The sequence below is a fragment of the Vidua chalybeata genome, chromosome 3, assembly GCF_026979565.1.
Source record: "Vidua chalybeata isolate OUT-0048 chromosome 3, bVidCha1 merged haplotype, whole genome shotgun sequence".
Taxonomy (NCBI): Eukaryota; Metazoa; Chordata; class Aves; order Passeriformes; family Viduidae; genus Vidua; species Vidua chalybeata.
The window spans coordinates 39095333-39114679 of NC_071532.1; the positions used below are offsets into that span (position 1 = coordinate 39095333).

The 19347-nt window shown below is 52.5% G+C and overlaps 1 protein-coding gene and 1 long non-coding RNA gene across 3 annotated transcripts; one reads left to right on the top strand and one right to left on the bottom strand.

The window, feature by feature from the left end:
• Window positions 1-317: 317 nt before the first annotated feature.
• PAX1 (paired box 1) lies at window positions 318-6069 on the bottom strand. 2 transcript variants are annotated; one of them, XM_053938312.1, is made up of 5 exons: window positions 5964-6069; window positions 4589-5170; window positions 3235-3380; window positions 2814-3027; window positions 318-945 (listed from the first exon to the last, which is right to left on the bottom strand). In XM_053938312.1, exons 1-5 carry the CDS (start codon window positions 5965-5967, stop codon window positions 854-856), a joined length of 1038 nt encoding a protein of 345 aa, XP_053794287.1. In that variant the 5' UTR covers window positions 5968-6069; the 3' UTR covers window positions 318-853. The 2 variants fall into 2 exon arrangements, with proteins under 2 accessions (XP_053794287.1, XP_053794286.1); XM_053938311.1 differs by lacking the exon at window positions 5964-6069 and having other exon boundaries at window positions 4589-5279.
• LOC128785590 (uncharacterized) lies at window positions 5092-8963 on the top strand. Its single transcript, XR_008429943.1, has 4 exons — window positions 5092-5159; window positions 8077-8169; window positions 8368-8466; window positions 8561-8963. It is a non-coding gene; the product is annotated as an uncharacterized LOC128785590 (long non-coding RNA).
• The last annotated feature ends 10384 nt before the right edge of the window (window positions 8964-19347 follow it).

A 19347-nucleotide genomic window follows, 5' to 3' on the forward strand; every position in this document is an offset into this window, starting at 1 on the left:
CTTCCCACACAATTGTGGGAACAACGCCAGTGGCAGCAGCTGGAGGAACCAGGGAATGCAAAACCCCATCCTGAACGCATCCCAGCTGCCCGGGAGCGATGGGACACGGGGACAGTCCCCTGGGAGTAGGCAGCCGGCCGGGGCCAGGTGATGTAGCGGGGGCGTGGCCAGGAGTCCCGGGATGAGGGAGAATCCCGGGAGGAAGTTCAGGGAGCGATTCCAAGGGATTCCACCGAGTCCTCCCGCTCCCAGAGAGCTTCTCTGGAGAAGGGACGGTGCTCACCCTGAGGGAGGGAGGTCACTGCAGTGTGCCCACGGTTGTCACTTTTTATTATGGTTCCTTATTATAGAAAAATCCCATAAAACGTCTTGGCACTTTTGGTCCATTTCCATCCTGGGGCAGAGGCACTGAAAAGGGGCTGGAGAAAAGGCTCCAGCACGGATGCTCCTTGGGAGAGCCGGGAATCGCTCCCGTGGGCTGGGACAGAGCCGGGAATGCTGCCGGCAGTGCCTGGGGACGGAGGGAATCACGGCATCCAACAGTCCTCAGGAATATGGGGAAGGAAAAGGAAAAACTGAAAGCAAGGGGGAGAAAATACAATACAATACAATACAATACAATACAATACAATACAATACAATAAAGAAGGAAGGCTGAGTCTCTTCTGTCATGCCTTTCCGATCCAATGGAGGCTAAGTGTTCCTCCGGGAATGTCCTGCCGCGGATTTGCCGAGGCAGAAAGTCACCTGTCACCGCCCAGGCTGTCCCCTTGTCCTCACTCCGGGCTTCAGTCCCGGGCTGCAGGAGCTGATTCCAAGATTCCAAGAGTCCCTGGGCAGCTGCTCGGCGGCTCTAGGACGAGGAGATCGGGATGGAGATTCCATGGATGGCGCTCAGGGGCTCCGGAGCTTTCCCCACGGGGCTGGGGGGTTTTCTGTCCACCCCTGCAGGAAGGGGGAGAGGGAAAAGGACAGACTAAGCAGGGGATGGAGGACTCCGAGCACGGGGAGACACCCCAAAAACCGCCTCCAGAGCCGCTCGGGGTCCCCCCAACAACGAATGTGACCCCCCCCCCACCAGTGACAGGGACAATGCTGGTGGCACTGGCAGGGAAGTGGGATGACCTGGCGAGGTGGCCCCGACCAGTCCCAGCCACGCACAAAACACATCCCTAAAAATTCCTAAAATTTGGGGTGTCCTGGGAGGGGACTGTGCTGGGGAGGGGAAGGGGACAGGACCTTGCCACCATTCCAGATGTGATGAAATTCCTGCTGAGCTCCATCCTACACCAGGTCAGCCCTCGGGAATTCTGCTTTCAGGGACCGGGATATTTATCCCGGGGCTGCTGGAGGCATTGGGATAAGCAAGGAGGGTTTTCGGGGGAAATCCAGGAAACTGGGAAAGGGCTGAAATTGCCTGGCTGGGTTTTCCTTCCATCTTTCCAGGCCTTTCCCATTTTTCGCACTCACTACAGGTACCCCCAGTCCACCCTACTCTTCCTCCTCCAGCTCGTTTGTCAGATAATCCAACATTTTCCTCGTCCCAGGCAAGTGGCAGAATCAGAAAACCGAACCAAAGGGAAAAATGGGAAAATTTTAAAATAAACTTTAAAGAGAAAAATAAAAATCAATTTAAAAACCACACACAATGAAACCCCATCAATAAATCCAAAACCTACAAAGGTTCAGAGAAAGTCTGGGGACAAAACAGCTTAAAAATTGGGAAATCAGAGAATTCAGGCTCCAAAAAATTTTAAATACCTCAAAAATATGTTAAATATGCAAAAGTGCCTGTGGTCGTTTTATATCCTTATTTTTTTTCTTTCCTTCTCATTTTTTTCCATTCCTTTTTGTTCCTTCTCTCTCTTTCATTTATCTTCCTTTTTTTTTTTTTTTTAATCTTTGAATAATCGGTTTGAACTATTTATTTTCACCCTCAATCACTCCTTCTGGGCACAGCTGAGGTTACAACTCGCAGCAGGTTAGAAACGGTAAAATAATTTAAAAACAAACAAATAAAAAACTCCAATCAAACAAATAAGCAAAAAAAAAACCAAACAGAAAACAACCAAACAAAAATTTTAAACCCCAGGGAAAAAAAACCCACCATAAAAAGAGGACGAATAAATAGCGAATCAATTGCAAATTAATTAAAATAACAGAAAGTCAAATAAAGTGGGGGAAATGACAAAAATGTCTAAGGGGATTTTATAGCCAGGGCGGAAAAATCGGGATTTTTAAAACGAGAGAATCGAGCTCTATTAATGAGGTGAAATAATTAACGGGAGATAAAAGCAACGCCCCCTCGGACAGCCTGAAATTGCTCCCGTGGGATTCCCGGCGGAGCGTTCGGAGGGAAATAATTCATTAATAACGCCATGAACCAATTAAATAAAATAACAGTTAACTATGAGAACTAATAACTATCAACAAATAGTTAAATCATTGCTGTCAGTTAATAATTACTAGGCAATTACTAGGAATTAATGCTTCCCTGTCAAGGCTTCTGCTTTTCCAGAAAGGCTCCCGGTTCTTGGAATCGGTGTCAGTTTGGGGGAATACGGGGAAAGGCTCCTGCTCTGTCTCGCCACACTCCCACATTCCCGGGGACATGAGCAGCCCGGGAATCTTCCCCATTCCCTGGCGGTTCCCAGCGAGCGAGGAGGGAAATTCCAATGTAGAACCGGTACGTGGCAGGGATCCACGGAATGCCGGGGTGGGGAATGGGGTGGATCATTCAAATCCTCAGCGGGACGGCCCCTCCTGAGGCTGGGGGTACCTCCCGGCCCTGTCCCCGCGCTGTCCCCGCTCACCTTCACTGCTGGCCTGCTTGAAGGCCATGGCCAAGTTGTCGCCGGCGACGGTCACGCCGTGGCCGTGGTGACCCAGGGGGGTCCCCTGCGGCTGCCAGGGGGGGCCTGGGGCGATGTAGGCGCCGGGGGAGCCGCCGTAGACGCCAGGCTGGCTGGAGGGAGGGTAAGCGCAGGCCGGCAGGAAGGTGCCCATGGAGGAGAGCCCCGCGCCGGGCTGGGGACAGGAACGGAGACAGAAGGGGACAGGGGCTCAGAACAGCCCGCCCACCGCGGGGCATCCCGCTTGGGGGCGGACGGGGCTCCCTGTCCTCTCTTTCCATCTCCCCGGCCCCTCCCTGATCTCCCCGCCTTGTCCTCCCCTGCCCCTTTACAGCCCCATTCCTGCCACGCTTCCCTGTCCCCTCCTGCCCCCAGCCCTCACCTGCGGGTATTTGATGTCGCCGTCCACGGCAGCCTTGTCCAGCCCGTTGACCATCTGGCCCGGCCCGGGAAAGCCGCTTCTGTTCACGCTGGGCCACTCCTCCATTTTGGGGGGGTACGCTGCCCCCTCGGTGCCAGCCAGAGCCCCTGGGGAAAAAACCGTTAGCCTCGAACCCCTCGGGTCGGGCCCGAGCAGCTTTTGGGGGGAAACAGAGGAAATTCTCGCTTTTCTAAATGCCTGGTTGTGTAAACCCAGGGACTGGGGGCACAAGATTCCGCGTTTCCTCCAGCATTCTGATATCTGTGATCAGAACAGCAGGGAGAGGCTGCGGTGTCCCCCCCAAAACCCGCTCGCCGTCTCCCCCCTCCCTCCCCCAATTCCCAATCCCGGGATAAATTAGGGGCCCAAATTTCTCTCCTGACGAAGGGGATTTGGAGAAGTGACATCGGAATTTTAAGGATAAATGATTGCACGGGGCGAAACGCATGCGGTTGATTTACTTGGGCTTTTGGAAGGATAAAAGGACCCGCACCCCCCTGCCACGGCCCGCTTGTCCCCCCTTGGAGCCGGCGGGACTCGGCCTTGGCGCTGCCGGCGCTCCCGGAGCCCCAAAATTCCCAGATTCCTCGGAAGAATCCAGGAGGCCGGATCCGAGTTGCCTTCTCTTCCCTTTCCTCCCTGATTTTTCCTCTCCTCTTATTTTTCCCTCTTTTTCCCTCCTTTTCACTTTTTTTTTTTTTTAATCCCCCTTTGCGGAGCGAAATTCAGGGCTCCGAATTTGCGGTCGACAATCTATCATCCCTAGGAAAATATTTTCCACATTTTTCATAAAAAGTTCAAGATGTGGCTGAGCCGAGGCCGCATCTGGCCCCGCCGCCCCGACAGGCTGATGGAGCGGGGGGAGGCCCTTGGGAGAAAAAAAGGGGGAAAATAGTGTGGGGGGGAAGGAAAATATACGAAATAAACAAAAAAATTTGGAACAAACAGCAAAAAACGAAAGAAACAACAACAAAAGCTCGAAATAAAATAAGAAGCTGAAACTAATAAAAAAGAAAGAAAGACGCAAAAAGGCACGAAATGAGCAAAGAGGCACGAACCAAATAAAAAGTCGAAACAAGCAAAAAAATCCCCGAACGAGCCAAAAGGCACGAAACAAACAAAACTCCCGAAACAAATAAAAAACCCGAAACCAACAAAACCCTCGAAACAAACAAACAAACAAAAAAAAACCCAACCGACCAAAAAACCGGCAACGCAAAGAGACAAAAAACCCGAAACCGACAAAATAATCGGCTAAAAAAATACCTAAAAAAGGACGAGACGGGTGAGGGGAAGCAGAATTGCCGGTACCCACCCGCCTGCTGCACGAAGGTGCGGATGCCCAGGATGTTGGTGACCGAGTGCGCCGAGGGCCACGAGCGGGGCAGCGCCACGGGGCGGGGGGCGGCTTTGGCGGGCGGCGGCGCCGCGGGGCCCGGGTACGGGTACTGGTAGATGTGGGCGCAGGGCAGCGCGGCCGGGGGCGGCCCGGCGGGGGCCAGCGGGCCGATCTTGTTGCGCAGGATGCGGCTGATGGAGCTGACCGAGGGCACGTTGTATTTGTCGCACACGCCGTCGGCCAGCAGGCGGTCGCGGATCTCCCAGGCGAAGATGCCGGGGTCACCCTGCTTGTAGTCGCGGATGTGCTTGACCACGGCCGGCGTGGTGACCCGCGGCTTGCTGCCGCCGATGGCCCCGGGCAGGATGGAGCCCGTCTCGTGGTAGCGGGCCAGGATCTTGCTGACGCAGCCGTGCGACACGCGGAGCTGGCGGCTGATGTCGCAGGGCCGGATGCCGAGCTGCGCCAGCTCCACGATTCGCAGGCGGATGGCGTTGGGCAGCGGGCGCCCGTTCACGAACACGCCGCCCAGCTGGTTCACCTCGCCGTACGTGTGCTCTGCGGGGCGGGATGGCACGGCATGGCACGGCATGGCACGGATCGGGATGGCACGGGAGCGGTCGTGATGCCCGCGGGCTGCCTCCGCAGCGAGCAGGCGCGGGATGGGGATGGAGCTGCAGCGGGAAGGGGAGAGGGAAAAGAGGGGAGAAAGGGAAAGGGGAAGCGAGAAAGGGAGGGGGGAAAGGAGCAAAAAAAGGGAAGAAAGGAAAAGGAAGGGAAGAAAAGGAAAGGAAAAGAGGGGAAAGGAAGAAAACATGCAAGGAAAAAAGAAGAGGGGAAAAAAGGAAAAGGAAAAAAGGAAGAGGGGGGAAAGGAAGGGAAAAAAGGAAAGGGAGGAAAAATGGAAAAAGGAAAAGCAAAACGAGAACGAGAGGGGAAGAGAGAGAGAGAGGAAAAAGCCCAAGGGAAGGGGAAAGAGAGAAAGGAGAAATACAGACAGAAAAAAGTGAGATAAAAGTGACAGTAAAAAAAGAAGGGGAAGGAAAGACAGGGAAAGAATGAGAGAAAAAGAAATGTCAGGAACGACGGGGGAGGGGGGGAAGGACACAAAAAAGGAGAGCGGCACAAAAGGAGAGAAGGCAAAAGAACGAGAATGGGAGAAGGAGTCGCAAGGAGGGAGTGGAACGAAAGCGAAGGGAGGCGCGGGGAGGACGCAGCAGCCCGGAGCCCTCCCGGCTGGGCACGGTACCCCGGGATCCCCAGCCGCCTCCTGCCCTTTCCCGGTGCCCAAGTCCGCCAGGAGCCCGTCCCGGACGCGTCCCGGAGACCGTCCGGGGCCGGCCGCACTCACCCATGGCCCGGCGCGGGGAGGGGGCAGCGCCAGGCGGCCGCTCCGCGGCCGCGGCATAGAGAGCCCGGGGGCGGCCGGGCCGGGGGGTCCTGGTGGCGCCGTGAGCAAGCCCCGCTCGCGGGGATCCCCCCCCCGCTCCTCGGGATCAATTTGACGCGGGAATCACGTCAATCGCGGCCGTCACGGCGGCAGCGCCGCCGCCCATTGGCTCCCACCCGCTCCTAAATGGCCGCGGCCAGTGGGGCCGGGGGAGCCGCCCCCTCTGCCCACTCCCTCGGGGCCCCGCTACCGCCGGGGACCCGCTCCGAGCGCCCCCGAGCTGCGGGAGGGCACGGCAGGGTCACCGCGGGGGTCTCATTGCCCCCGAGCTGCGGGTCCCCCGGTCCCTCCCCGACTGGTTCCCACGAGGGACAGGGACACGCACCTGCCCCGCCTCGGGCTCCGACGGGCCCCGTGGGTGGGGGCATCGCCGGGGGCTGTGGGACGGGACAGGACGGGACGGGCGCGCTTTCGGGAGACACGAAGCCCTGCTCGGGGGGGCTCCCCGGCGGACGCGCTGCTGCCCAGCCGCCGGCGGCGAAATCCGCCTGTTTCAGCCCCAGAAAAACCCTCCCGGGGGCAAATCCGCCAAACGCAGATGGGGCGAGCGGCCGCGGGATTCCCGGGGATTTTTATCCCCTCTCACGGAGAGCTCGGTAGCAAGACCGTGAGTGTTTCCCGCAAAAGACTGAAAGGGTGAGGGTCTCGGGGGAGAAGCAGCGTGTGGAAAAGTGGCCCCTTGGGGGGTTGTAAAGTGGGGGCCTCGGGCAGGGCCAACGCCCGTCACCCCCATGTCCGCCAGCCCTGGGCCGAGCTGTGGCTGAATCCAACCGGGGCCCCAGCGCTGGAAGAAGCCCCGGGAAAGGGAGCGGATCGATTAACCGGGAGCCTCGCCTCGCCCAGGGGCAAGGGTCCCGCGGGTGCTTCTCACCCCCGGTGGCAGCCACGATGCGATGAGTTCGCCGTGCTCGCCCCGGGGAGCGGCTGCCGTAGCCCCCGGGGAGGCGGCGATCGAAAAGCGGCCCGACAAGACAGGTGCGGTTCTCACGACCCTGCGGATCCCTGGGGATGGGTTTTTTGGGAGGTCTGGGCGTCCCCTGGCGCCGGCGGAGGAGCCTTTTCCCCCTGCAGCCCGTGCGCGGAGGAGGCGAGGCGCTGGAGCATCCCCTGCTCCCTGGGGATGAGGCTTTTCCAAGGAAAAGATGCCGGCAGGAAAAGATCCCTCAACTGCTCCCTGCACGCCACCTGCGTCCCCGGAACCCCGCCGGGTTCCCGGAGACATCACCGCGATCCAGTCCCTGCAGGAATGTGCGCCTGGATATAGCGGGGATGGAAAGGGATCTGAAGGAAACGGGGAAACGGGAAGGGAAAGAAGGAAAGGAATAATAGAAAGGAAACGAAGGAAAAGAAGTAGAAGATGGAGGGAAATCAACACGAAAATAAAACGAAGAAGAAAAAAAAAAAAAAGAAGGGAAGAGAGGTAGATGATGAAGGAAGGTTAAGCGGGGGAAGTTAAAAGAAAAGGAAGGGAAAACAAAAGCAAAAAGAAATTAGTTTTTAAAAGTATGATAAAAAAAACTAAGGAAAAATAAGGAAAAACAGAAAATTATTAAAAGGAAAGGGAAAAGAAAGAGAGGGAAAGAAGGAAAAGGAAAGGGGCAGCTGCTCAGGTGAGATGTGGCAGGAAAATCCCAGTTAATTTGCTCCCTGTCCAGCTCCCTGTGGAACTCCAAGAGCAGCATCGGACCTCCAAACCTGCTCTCTCCTGGCCATTCCCTGCCCTGGCCTGGTCACGATGGTTTCGATCTGCTCTGGCTCCTCTTTCCCTTCTGCAGCTCCTCTTTCCCTGCTTGAACATGATCCAGCATGAAAAAAATATTTTAAAAACCCTAATTTTCCCTGTTTTTGCCAAAGCTGCTGGGATTTTTGTGGGTATTTTTATGCCGGGCTGAGCCTCGGGTGACGGAGGCGCGATTTTGCGTCATTAATTTTGCTGAATAAAAATCCAGAGGAGCAGGGAGCTCTGGAAGCTTTTTTTTCTTTTTTCTTTTTTTTTTTTTTTTTTTTTTAATAGAAATATCAGGATTACTGAATGGAAATATCAAGGATATTAGATAGGAATGCCAAGGATGTTCTTCTGCTGCAGCAGCTGGAGATGACAATAAAGGTAGGGGGTCCTGGGTGTTTCACCAGTATTTATTCCAGAATATTTATTACAAAATAATATAATTAATATTATACTGTAATAGATAATGCTGTTAAATTATTATACAATAACAGTAATATATTCTATTGTTGTGTTGTTGTCTAATACTGCCATCCTGTGCTACATTATTTTATTATTGTTAATTCATTACTGATTCAGGAACGCTGGGGCTCTTACAGGATTTTATGGAGCTCCTTTTCCATCGGGATCAAACCAAACTGGAAAATCCTGCGGGATCAGACACTCTGAAATTCCCCAGTAAGTTCTGGGTACCTCAGCCTGTGCTTTGTGTGTCAGAGACATCACAAAATTCCAACAGGATTTTTTTCTCCAGTCTTTTGCCCAATTGCAGGGAGTTGGAGGATCCCAAAAAATCTTCCTGGTCGCTGAAGAAGAGCGTTTGAGAGCTCAGAAAATAAAATCCTTCTCCAGAGCTTCCCTCTGAGCATCTCTATCAGGTCTGTTAAGGCCACAGGTTCAATAATAAACAATAATATTTGTCAAAAGTGATTTTCTTCCGTAAAATCCCTCCCTGCCAGAGGCTCCTTAAATGCACCCGGATTAAAACCACACCAAACCCCCCAGGAGTTTTTCCGTTTGAATTTTTTTCCCCTAAAAAACCCTCTGCGGTCTGTGATCGGGGATTCTCAACGTGAAAACGAGAGCGGGATCCTAGATCCTTTAAATAAAAAATTGCTGATGGGAAAGGTTGCTGATCCGAGGGCAACAACGCTCCGAGGGAGTGTTGAAAATCCGCAAAGAATCGCATAGGTCCATCCTGCCTTTCTCTTTATCTGGATTTTCTCCTCTTGTTCTGCCCCGGAATCGTTTCAGTGGCTTTGGAATCTCATTTCATACCCTGAGTGGAGCATGGGGATGTGCAGCGCCAGCCGCATCCCACAGCTCTGGATGTGCCCGGTGCCAGGGATCATCTTTCCTTCCCAGGGGTTGATATTTAAAAACACCGAGAATTTTGGGAAAAATCCCAGTTAACAGCGAAGTCTGGGGCCAGGAGAAGGAGACTGAAGGTTGTTCCTTGCAAATCCTGGACGGCACATCTGGGAACCGCGTGCGAGGAGGGGCCGGCTGGCAGGAGCAGCTGCTGCCTCTGGAAAGGACTTGGGGAGCCGGGATTCCGCACGGAACGTGGAGAAAGGACAGAGCCGGGCTCCTTCCTCTCCCTCCCAGCATTCCCGGGAAAACCGGCACCCCTCTGCTGGAAGTTCATCCAGGGGAGCTGGGAACCCACAGCGCTCGTGCCTCTGGAGGGAGCAGGAGGTGCCATGAGACTTGAACAGCTCTTCCCTACAGGAAGCCCTCGTCTCCTCAGATCCCCTGGAATCATGGAATCATGAAATCATTGAGGTTACAAAAGCTCCCCAAGGCCATGTAGCCCAGGTGTCTCACTCTCCCTGGGGAATATTCCCTGGCTCCTCCAGTGCTCTGAAAGAGAAACAAAACTCTCTCCCAATACTTTCCTTCGGATTGATGTCCTGCTTAAGGCTGAGCCCACATAGAAACCTTGGCTGGGTGTAAATCCAGGCAGGATCAGCTCCTGAGCCCCGGCTAGCTCTGCAAACAAACCCCACATGTGCTGGGGCCGAGGGGCTGCTAAAGCCATTCCCGTTGTTTTCCTACTGGGATGGATCCCTTCTCCCGGCCACCACAGAGTGGGAAGGCCACGGGCTTGGCACGGAGAGGTATGTTGACTTGTGCTGCTGAAAAAACACCTCGGGGAGGCTGGAATAGCACTGGGGGCTTGCTGGGCTTGGCATAGGGCATCCAGAGAGCTGGGGAGAGCAAGGATTCTCTCCTCCTTGCAGAGAGTTGGGAGCAGATTCTATAGGATTTGATAATGCTTAAGTCATAATAAGTCATAATGCTTAAGATCCTGGTACAGGATCTTCTCATCCTGAGAGGCTCTTGTAGGAAAGAGGGTGGAGTGTACATGAGGGTGGCCTGAAAAGTGGGATAAATTATCAATTGATTTCCCGAAGGATGGCTCTGAACCTGCCGGGCTGCTCAGCCAGAAAAGGGGGGAGAAAAAACTCGGTTGGTTTTCCTCAAGGTCCTTTCGCTTTGATGGTGGAGGTGAATATTAAACAACATTTAATAGTGCTGAATGTGATAGTACTGAATATATAAACACTGAATTTGATAGTCCTGGATTTTCCAATGTCCCCTCTGCAGCTCTTCCTGCTGGTGCCACACTCCAGAGCCTCTTGCGAGGGCACCAAGCCAGGGCTGTGCCCAGGGTGCCATTCTGGCCATCCCAAAGCTCCTTGGTGCAGCTTCAGAGGATTTTCCAAGGATTTGGAGGCATTTGGAGGCAGGTAAACTATTTTCAGGGCTCATTTCCCAGCAGAACCTCATCTCAGTGTGAAAATGCAGGGCCAGAGCTAAATGAGCAGCACTTACAGAACGTTACAACAATTATAAAGGCCCGGAATAATCACAGCAAAACTCTGTTTATGTCTCCCTGTGTGGGAATGGGGGATATAAAATGGGGTTTAAAGCTGTGAAGAGCTGCCTTGTCTGCTCTGGCCAATTCATTAATCCCAGAAGTCCCTCTCCCTCTGCTTCCCATTCCTGCCTAGCAGCTCCTCCTTGCAAAAGGCCTTTAAAATTAAAGATGAGTGGGATAAAAAAGAACTTTTCCTCATTGCTCTGCCTCAGGAGAGGCACAGGAGACTGTCCAAATAAACCTGAAAATAATTATTTGCAGCCTTATAAATTGTCACAAATTTCTCCAGGAGTAAAAACACCTCTTTGGAGCAAAATGGTATTTTTCAGGTTTGTTGTTGTTGTTCTTGTTGTTGTGGGGTTTTTTTTTGGGCTTTTTTGTGGTTTGTTTTTGTTTGAGCTGAGAAGGATTTGGGGTTTCAGACTTGTTTGGGATTTGTTTTTGTTTTTTTTTTTTTTCCCAGATAAGAGAAAAGTCTGGGAAAGTTTCATTTCATTTTAGAAAAGCTCAAATAGTTTTTGGTAAGGTGAATTGTGCTGCTCTCCTGGAAAAGCAGTGGTGGAATGGAGCCTTGGAATGGGAATATCCAGGATGGGGAGCATGGACTGGGACAACAGTGGAATACACCCTAAATCCAACACTGCTCCCATAGGGAAAGCACCCAGGATATTGGAGTTATTTTGTGTTACCGGAAGTACTCCGTGCCAGAATTCTAGGCCAGTAATTGGGATAAAATGGAATGAAATTTCACATCTTGTCCTGCCAAGAGGGAAATGGGAGCTCCCTTTGGAAAGGCTGCATACAAACAATGCTCCTGCCACTCATACCATGGCATCACCAGCTGAGTGCTCTCCAGGCACTGGTTTCCATTAATTCTCTGGAATTCTGGGAGATGTCAGCAGAACTTAATACACATGATGCGGGCAGATGAATGATCTGAATCCTTTTCTGGGAATGAGCATTTCCGGGGTCCATGTAGTTCCACAGCTCCAGAGCCGGGGGTATTTATTTTGGGAGATCTGGACTCCATTTCAGACCGGGAAAATCACACTGAAGCCAAGGGAGACACTTCCCACTCACGTCACAAGGTCCCAGGAATGCACTTAAAACCCGGGGGTTTGAGTTTAAAGCCAGGCTTAAGTCTTGCTTCTGCTGAAAGGTGAGGGATTTAAAAGAGCACTTCTGGGTTTACCTGGCTCTGGGCTTGTAAAATAATCCTGCAGGATGCTGGAAGTTTTATGGATCCAGGTTGTCCCTCTGCGTTGTCTGGGAGCTCTGATATTCCAGAATTATCTGGATAAACACCACGTGCTGTGGTGTGGTTTTTGCTTTGCGTTTGCCCACTATTCTCCTCCCTAATCTCCTCCCTTCCCGAGTTACCAATCTCCTCAAGCCCTTCCCTAACTTCCTCCCTCCCAAGTTGTCAATCCTCCCTATCCCTACCCCTTTTTCCAGAGTGTTCCTTGTCTATCTTGTAGTATTCGATACCCCATTTGTTACTTTTTATTATCCCCCTCCCCTGCTCTCCTTGATAGGTTTATGGAATGTTAGTCCTGCCCTAGACTCCTCCCCTGCCATGCCCTCATTGGTTGGTTGCCCTATACCACTCCCCCGATAAAAAACTGTGTAAGCGCCCTGGGCTTTGTTTTGGCGTCCCACGTCGTGGACGTAATACATCCATCCAGTTTTACCCCAAGTCCCATGTCTTTGTTATCTGTTCCTGTGCTGGGCCAAACAATAACTTGGAATAGAAGAGCTCACAGGGGAAGGTCGCACCCCTGCTGTCGCTGCCCAGCACAATACGACAGTGCACTGTGACAATCATGGATATGCCCAAACAGCCATTTTTGGAGAGCCTGCCCCATCCTTCCCCTTTCAACCGTGATTTCCCCACAGGAGGTGAGGGATTTCCAGCCCAGATTCCTACTTGTGCCCCTCTCCACCTTCACTCCTTTAAGATATCAATTCCTGCTCCAAATCTTTCTTCCAGAGTAGTCCAGGTAGTGAAGAAATTCCCCCAGAACACGGCCTGGATCAGGTCATTGTCCCCCAAAACGTACTTGGGAGTGGCCCAACGCTGGTGCCACATGAGCCTGATGGCTCCAGATCCTTCCATGGGGAGCAGGATCCAGGGAGAGGGAGCATCAACGTCAGGGAATAATGCTGGGAGCTCAAAACCCAGCTCAGGCAGGGAGATGAAGGAACTCCCTGGCATTGAGGGACTGGGTACAGGAGTACAGGAAACCCTCTGCCATGAGTTTCTTTACCCTCTCCTTACCTGCTCCAAAATCCAGCACCTGCAGGGATTCATTTCCTCAGGATGAAATTCCTGTGATTTAAACCAAGAGATAACAGCCAAGGAGGGGAACCATCCCCATCCAGAGCCTGGCTCTGGCATTTCCCATTGGAAATAATTTATATTCTCTGGTCTGCTGGGCTTGTCCCACCAGCCCTAATGACTGGTTCTGTTTAATTTTCAGCTGCTTAATTGCAGCTGAACACTTCAACACCACTAAATTAAAACAAGTTCCCAGCTGTTCCTTGCCTAGGCTCCTGGCCCCACTCCAAGGGGCGCTTAAAGCAACCTCAGATAGTTTATTCCTGCCACACAGGCTGCTCCCTTCCCAAAAAAAGCATGTGTGTGCCTAAACCCACCAACGTGGGAGCATGGAAAACAACTTCCAGGCGGGAGACGACCGGGATGAGGCCGCCTTCCCTCCTCCTGAAGGTACCCAGCCATTCCCATGGCCTGGAAAGGGGTTTGGGGGCCAGGAGCATCTTACAGGGGAGCAGACCCCAGCCTGGAGAGACTGCCCTGACAGAGAAGCTGCTGTTGATGGGGTTTATGCCAGGCAATTCTACGTCTTGGAGCAAATTTCACAATGTGGAAGCACTGTGGATATCAGGTACCCATTAAAAAGGAACCAGAGGAAATGGAGCTCCTCCAGCAGTTCATATTCCCAGGTAATGGCTGTTTAGAGTTGGGCTGTGCCTTTCCAGCACCATTCCAGGGGGATTGTTTGCTCCTGACAGATTTGCTTTGGGGATGGATGTGCTTGTGGGGGGCTGGGAATCCATCAGCAGTGCCAGGGCTGGGACACAGAGCCGGGAGAGCAAAGGACAAACAGGACCTGGTTCTGCAGAGAGCGGGGAGAAATGAGCTGAGGCCAAAGCTGGCCCCTCTCCAGCCTCCCATCCCATCCCATCCCGTCCCGTCCCGTCCCATCCCATCCCATCCCATCCCATCCTATCCATCCAGGAGAGAGGGAGAGACTCAACCCCCCAGGGAGGGAAAGCAACCCCCTTTAATTGGGGGGTAAAAATAACCCGAACCTGCAAAAAAAAGCCCATGGAAAACTCCTATAAAGTTGAAAGGCTCTGGAAGCCAAGCAGGCTCCTTGTGCCCATAAATAATTTCCTCGTGGATCAGCGGAAACAATGCAATTAGGGACTGGCTGCATGCAGCATGGTGGGACTGTAGACAGTGAATCCCTGGGAACACTCAAACGTCATGGAGCAGCCCCGGAACTCCTCCCAGCTGCCTAGAGGTTTTAGGGTTTTAAAAGGGTTTTGGTTTTTGCCCTCTTTAGACAGGGTCAGGCCTGGCTGCTGCAGCAATGAAGCAGGATGGCTGGGATAAAGGATAGGATGGATTAGGAAACGGGAGTGGCGCAGCTCAGTCTGCCCAGGAAGGAGTTGTGGGATGAGGGGATGCTGCTCCATGGGGCCGTGTCCATCCTCCCCATTCTCCTTCGCCCCCCCCACTCCAAAAAAAAAAAAAAAATCTTTGCAGAAAACTAGGGAGAAACAGGATTAAAGGAAGTTAAAGGAGGCCTTGCATGGATACCTGGAGGAAGGAGGAGCCTGAAAAAAGCCTGAAAGCCTCGTTTGTGCCAGGTTACCTGATCCCGGTGCGGGCTGCCTGATCCTTCTCTTGGCAGGAGACACAATGCCCCACGTTTGTCTCTGTTCCAGCGACTGGAGAGAAAGCACTTCCAATGCACTTCCTTCTGCCCAGCCCCTGGGCAGCAGCGAGGAGAGGAAGTCCAGAGCCAGTGACCTGCATGGGATCTGCTCTCCTGCAGAAAATTCCTTGCCCTGGGATTAACAAAGCCGCTGACAAATCTGAGCAGGATTGATTTTAGTCAAAAGGCCCAGCAGTTCAAATCCTCTGGGACTCCTTCCCATCTCCTGTAGGAGCTGGAGTGGCTCCTGCATTTTTCCAAGGGAGTTAGAGTGACAGGGGACATCCATCCATCCATCCATCCATCCATCCATCCATCCATCCATCCATCCATCCATCCATCCATTCATCCATCCATCCCTCCCTCCCTCCATCCATCCTTTTGACCCCTATTACTCCATGCCCACCCTCTTTATCATCCACTGGCCAATCTCAGCCTCAAAAATCTTCATTTCTTCCCAGTGGAATATAGAACTGGGGGTGACCCCAAGCTATGTCCCTATCCCAAGGAGAGGGATAGGGAGCCATTAGCACATGGGAAAAGGCTCCAGAGCTGCTTATTCCTCTGTCCAGAGGGATTTTATCTGGAGAGGGTTCAGCCAGGATCCTGCCTGTGGGTGCTGCCCACAGCCCTTCCAGAGGCAGTAAAAGAGGGGTGATGAGCCCAAGAAGGGTGAGCAAATATCCCAGGATAATTTGGAATGGGCGGAAGGAAAAGAAGCCAGAGAGAATACAAGGAAACTCCCTTTCCATCAGCCCATTATATCTCCACACTGAGCTGCAATTCCCTATCCCTAATTTAGGACATTTGAATCCCAAACACCATCTGGCAGAGACTGTTTTCCAGCATGGATCAGCAGATCCAGAGCAGATCCATCCCGAGTGGATGTCGGCAAAGCTGCACTGGCCCGGGAGGAGATGGAGCCACCATATCCCTGCCTCTGGCTTCTCCTGGAAAATCCCGACAAGCAGGGGCCTGCCGAGCAGGAAAAGGCCCCCTGAAGGGGATATCTTTCACCTCTTGGTGACTTCTTCCACAAATATCCCATCTTTCAACACCTTTTTGTTGACAGAATCTTTGTCAATAGCGCCTGAACTTCAAGCTTGATCACAATCTCTGCACTGAGGGGAACCGGTTGTGCCAGAAGTGCCTCAGCGAGAGGTGTCTGGGTGGGAACCTGGCCCTTTCCATGGAAAAATTCCTTCTCAATTCCCAGTGTGGAAGGGAATTTTGCTGTGCAAATTCTTGGCTATGGGACACCCAAGGTCCTCAGAAGCAACAGGAGAGGTAGAGCTGCTCCATAAAGGTCATCCTGACATGAAATATATTTAAAATCCCCAAATGCTTCTTGGATTCAGCAGCACATAGAGAATAATCCACAAAGAACCCCAGAACTGTTTAGGTGGGAAGGGGATTTTAAAGCTCAACCCATTCCATGGGCAGGGACACCTTCCACGATCCCAGGCTGCTCCAAACCCCATCCAACCTGGCCTCGAGCATGAACAGGAAAAGTTGTTTAAAGCATTTAAAAGACTCCCTGAAAAAAATCTCTGGGAAAAACAAACAAACAAACAAAAAATATTTAAATATCAATAGGCAGATTTTTACCTTAAAGGGTTTTTTTTAAAGTGTTAGTGGATTTAAGGAAAAAACGGACCAGCAGAGGTGAAGGAGGCACTTTCATCACATCAGCTGTCATTTCTGGAAATCTGAAGATCTGAAATTTGGGAACGGAGATAAAGTTCACCAGGGTTTCTCTGGAAAAATTAGAAATATTTATGGATTGTCAGCATTATCCTCCAGCTGTGCATTTTCAGCAAAGGTTTACGTTTTTTAAATAAGAGGGGAAAATCAGTTTTCCTTTAAAAATAGTTTTGGACAGGGAAAGAAGCTGAGGGCTGGGCGGGTTTTTGGGAAGAAGCTTTGGGATGGCTCCAATGGGAGCCATGATGTGCCTCCCATGCACAGCTCCGGAACAGGTCAGGTGTCAGAATCCTTGACTGGGAAGTCTCCTGGAGGAGGAAAAGAGAAGAAAAAACCCCAAAAGGAGGCAGGAATGTGCTGCCAGCCTGGAAGCTCCCTCTAGCGCCATTTCCCAGAGCTGCCAGGGACCAGGGATCCTCTCATCCCAGCAGGAAAAGCTCTGGAGGGGACAGCTAGCAGAGCTGCCCCCAAGGGGCTCGCCCCAGCCATTCCCTGTTCCAGCCATTCCCTCCTCCAGCCATTCCCTGCTCCAACCCTCAGGACACATTTGGGTGTCCTTTTCCAGCTGGTGCCACCAAAACCCCAGAGGAGGGACCCCAGGGGCCCTGAGTAGTGTGGCCTCAGCTGGCCTGGCCTTCCTGCCCAGATCCCGGTGTGGCAAATCCCAGGAAGCACCGATAGCAGTGAGAAGTGACAGGTCCCAGCCCTGGGGACATCCCCGTCTGTGTTCCCGTGCCCATGCCAACACACACACAAGTGCGACTCATCAAATATTTGCCCTGGCCAAGATGAGATAGATTCGTGGGCAGTGTCGAAAGACAGAGTTTGGTGTTCCTGGATCCACCTGCACCAGCTCTGCCCCACACACATCCCCTTCTGTCCTATCCGTGTCCTCGAGGAGGGAGAGGGACAGGGACAGCCATGGGGACAGTAATTGTGGAGCAAAGGTCAGCCAGAGCATTTTCCAGCAGCTCAGGGACTGCCCCAGATTCCAACACCCCATCCCATGAGGAGCAGCCCCATCCCGCTGTGCCCTGGAGGATGCTCCCACTCCAAGGCCTTCCCAGAGCTCCATTTCATGGAATCTATGTCCCTACCCGGCACGATCTCCTCCCTCTCCCTGCACAGCATCCTCCAGGACCGCAGCTGGTGGGAGGGGAGGAGGAAGGGGAAACAAAACGGGAGAGTGGACTGGGGCTTCCCAGAGCACGGAGGGTGGAATGTGGGTGCTCCCGTGAGATGGGAGCCCGGCCAGGCCGCTCCCAGCAGCGCTGCAGCATCTCCACGCGCCGGGAGATGGCAGTCTCCATCTTCCGATGGCATTCCCGGCGCCGGGAAGGAACCTGATGGGGCTATGACACCCCCGAGCTCCCAGCTCGGCCCTGCGCAGGGAAATCCCGCTCCAGCCCTTCCAAAGGAGTGGGATTTATTCCCGTGTTTGGATCAATATCGAGTATTACCCTGCACTGCTTTATCCTCCTCTGTCTTCCCAAATAAACTGGGGGAAATTGGAGTGCCCCCATTATCTGTTTGCCATCTGCCCCGGGTTTAGCGGCTCCATGGACTAAGCTTTGGATCAACAAGGTTTTATTGGTTCCTGTCACTGCGGGCTGGCAGCGGCTGAGCTAAATGAGACATCAAACCTCCCTCCTTCCCTCCTCCCTCTGCTGGGCTGCAGCATCCAGGCAGCCATGGCTCAGCTTTTTTGAGGAAAGGGAGAAGGAAATGGGGATTTCACTCCAGCATTCCCTCCCTTCCATGGGGGTTGGAAGAGCAGGGGGTGCTTCCCCTCCTAGCAAAAAGGAGGACAGGATGGGCATAGCACACTCCTTGTTTAATCCTAATGCTACTTCTAGGAATAAATATGGGATTAAAAAGCAGCCTGGGAATCCAAACCTTGCTTTCCCGAGATCTCCACTGCTCCTCTCACCTCTGGAAGGTGGGGTGGGATACGTGCAGACACAACCACAGCAGAGCAGGAGGGCACAGGGATGAGGTTGGTATCTCTGGAGTTTTCCTCATCCCTGGGTGGGCAGGAAAAACTCTGCCAAATCCCAGGGACACGTGTCAAGGGAGCCTCCCTACCCTACCCTGAACAAATTTGGGCTGGTTTAAAAAAAAAAAATGGTGAAAGGGTCACCCCTGGGAGGCCTCATCCTGATGTCCCTGCCACAAACCCAGCAGGTGACAGCTTTGTTTGTGTTTAAGGACCTGTTCCAAACCAAAAATGGGCAGTGAGGGCTGAAATCCTGATGGATCTTGGACATCGTGATCCCACATATTCCAGGAGCAGGGAATTAATGAAGCAGCACATTGGCTTTATCCAGCTCCATCCCAGCAGCTTGGCTGCCTCTTCCAAGTTTCTGAGGGGAAAAGAACTATGGAGAATTGATTTTCCATCATTATAAATGGAAAAAAAAACCCAAGTTTTTAAATAGGAAACATCATCTCTGTGGGGGATCCCACATTATACCGATGACATCTTCCTTACCTGGCTGTGAGGTGAAAGGGGACACTCATTCCCAAGAAACTGCTTGGAAGCACAGGCATGGCATGTGGAAACACATCTCCTCCTTCCTCCTCCTTTTTTGCCTTTTTAACGGTACAAATGCCATTCCACCACCCCAAAATTCACCTGAGGGGTGACAGTGGTGCGCGAGCTGAGCTCTGGGAATTTGAGCCAGGTGAATTCCAGCCTAAATAACCTCTGAATGTGCGAATACAGGGCGAGCAGCTGGGCTGCTCCCTCGCCGAGATGTCCTGACTGGGTTTTTCTATTACTGCTATCAGAAGGATCTCGGCAGACAGATGCATTTACTGTTTGCTGCCCAAAGATAATGAAAAGAAACAGTTTATAGAATCAGATTAGGGGTGGAAAAATTGCCTAATGATTATAATTCCCAACCCCGCCACTGAATAATGATGTATTCAAGAGTTGTCACTGCGTGATGAAAGGGGCCTCATATGAGAGATGCTCGCCTCTGAAGCATGACTGCGGATGAATTG

Coding starts and splice junctions, on each gene's coding strand:
- PAX1 (XM_053938311.1), bottom strand. CDS start 5,204: ATGCCGTGCCATGCCGTGCCATCCCGCCCCGCAGAGCACACGTACGGC. Junction 3,381..4,588: donor CACCTTCGTGCAGCAGGCGG/GTGGGTACCGGC, acceptor TTTTTTCCCCAG/GGGCTCTGGCTGGCACCGAG. Junction 3,028..3,234: donor GCGACATCAAATACCCGCAG/GTGAGGGCTGGG, acceptor TCCTGTCCCCAG/CCCGGCGCGGGGCTCTCCTC.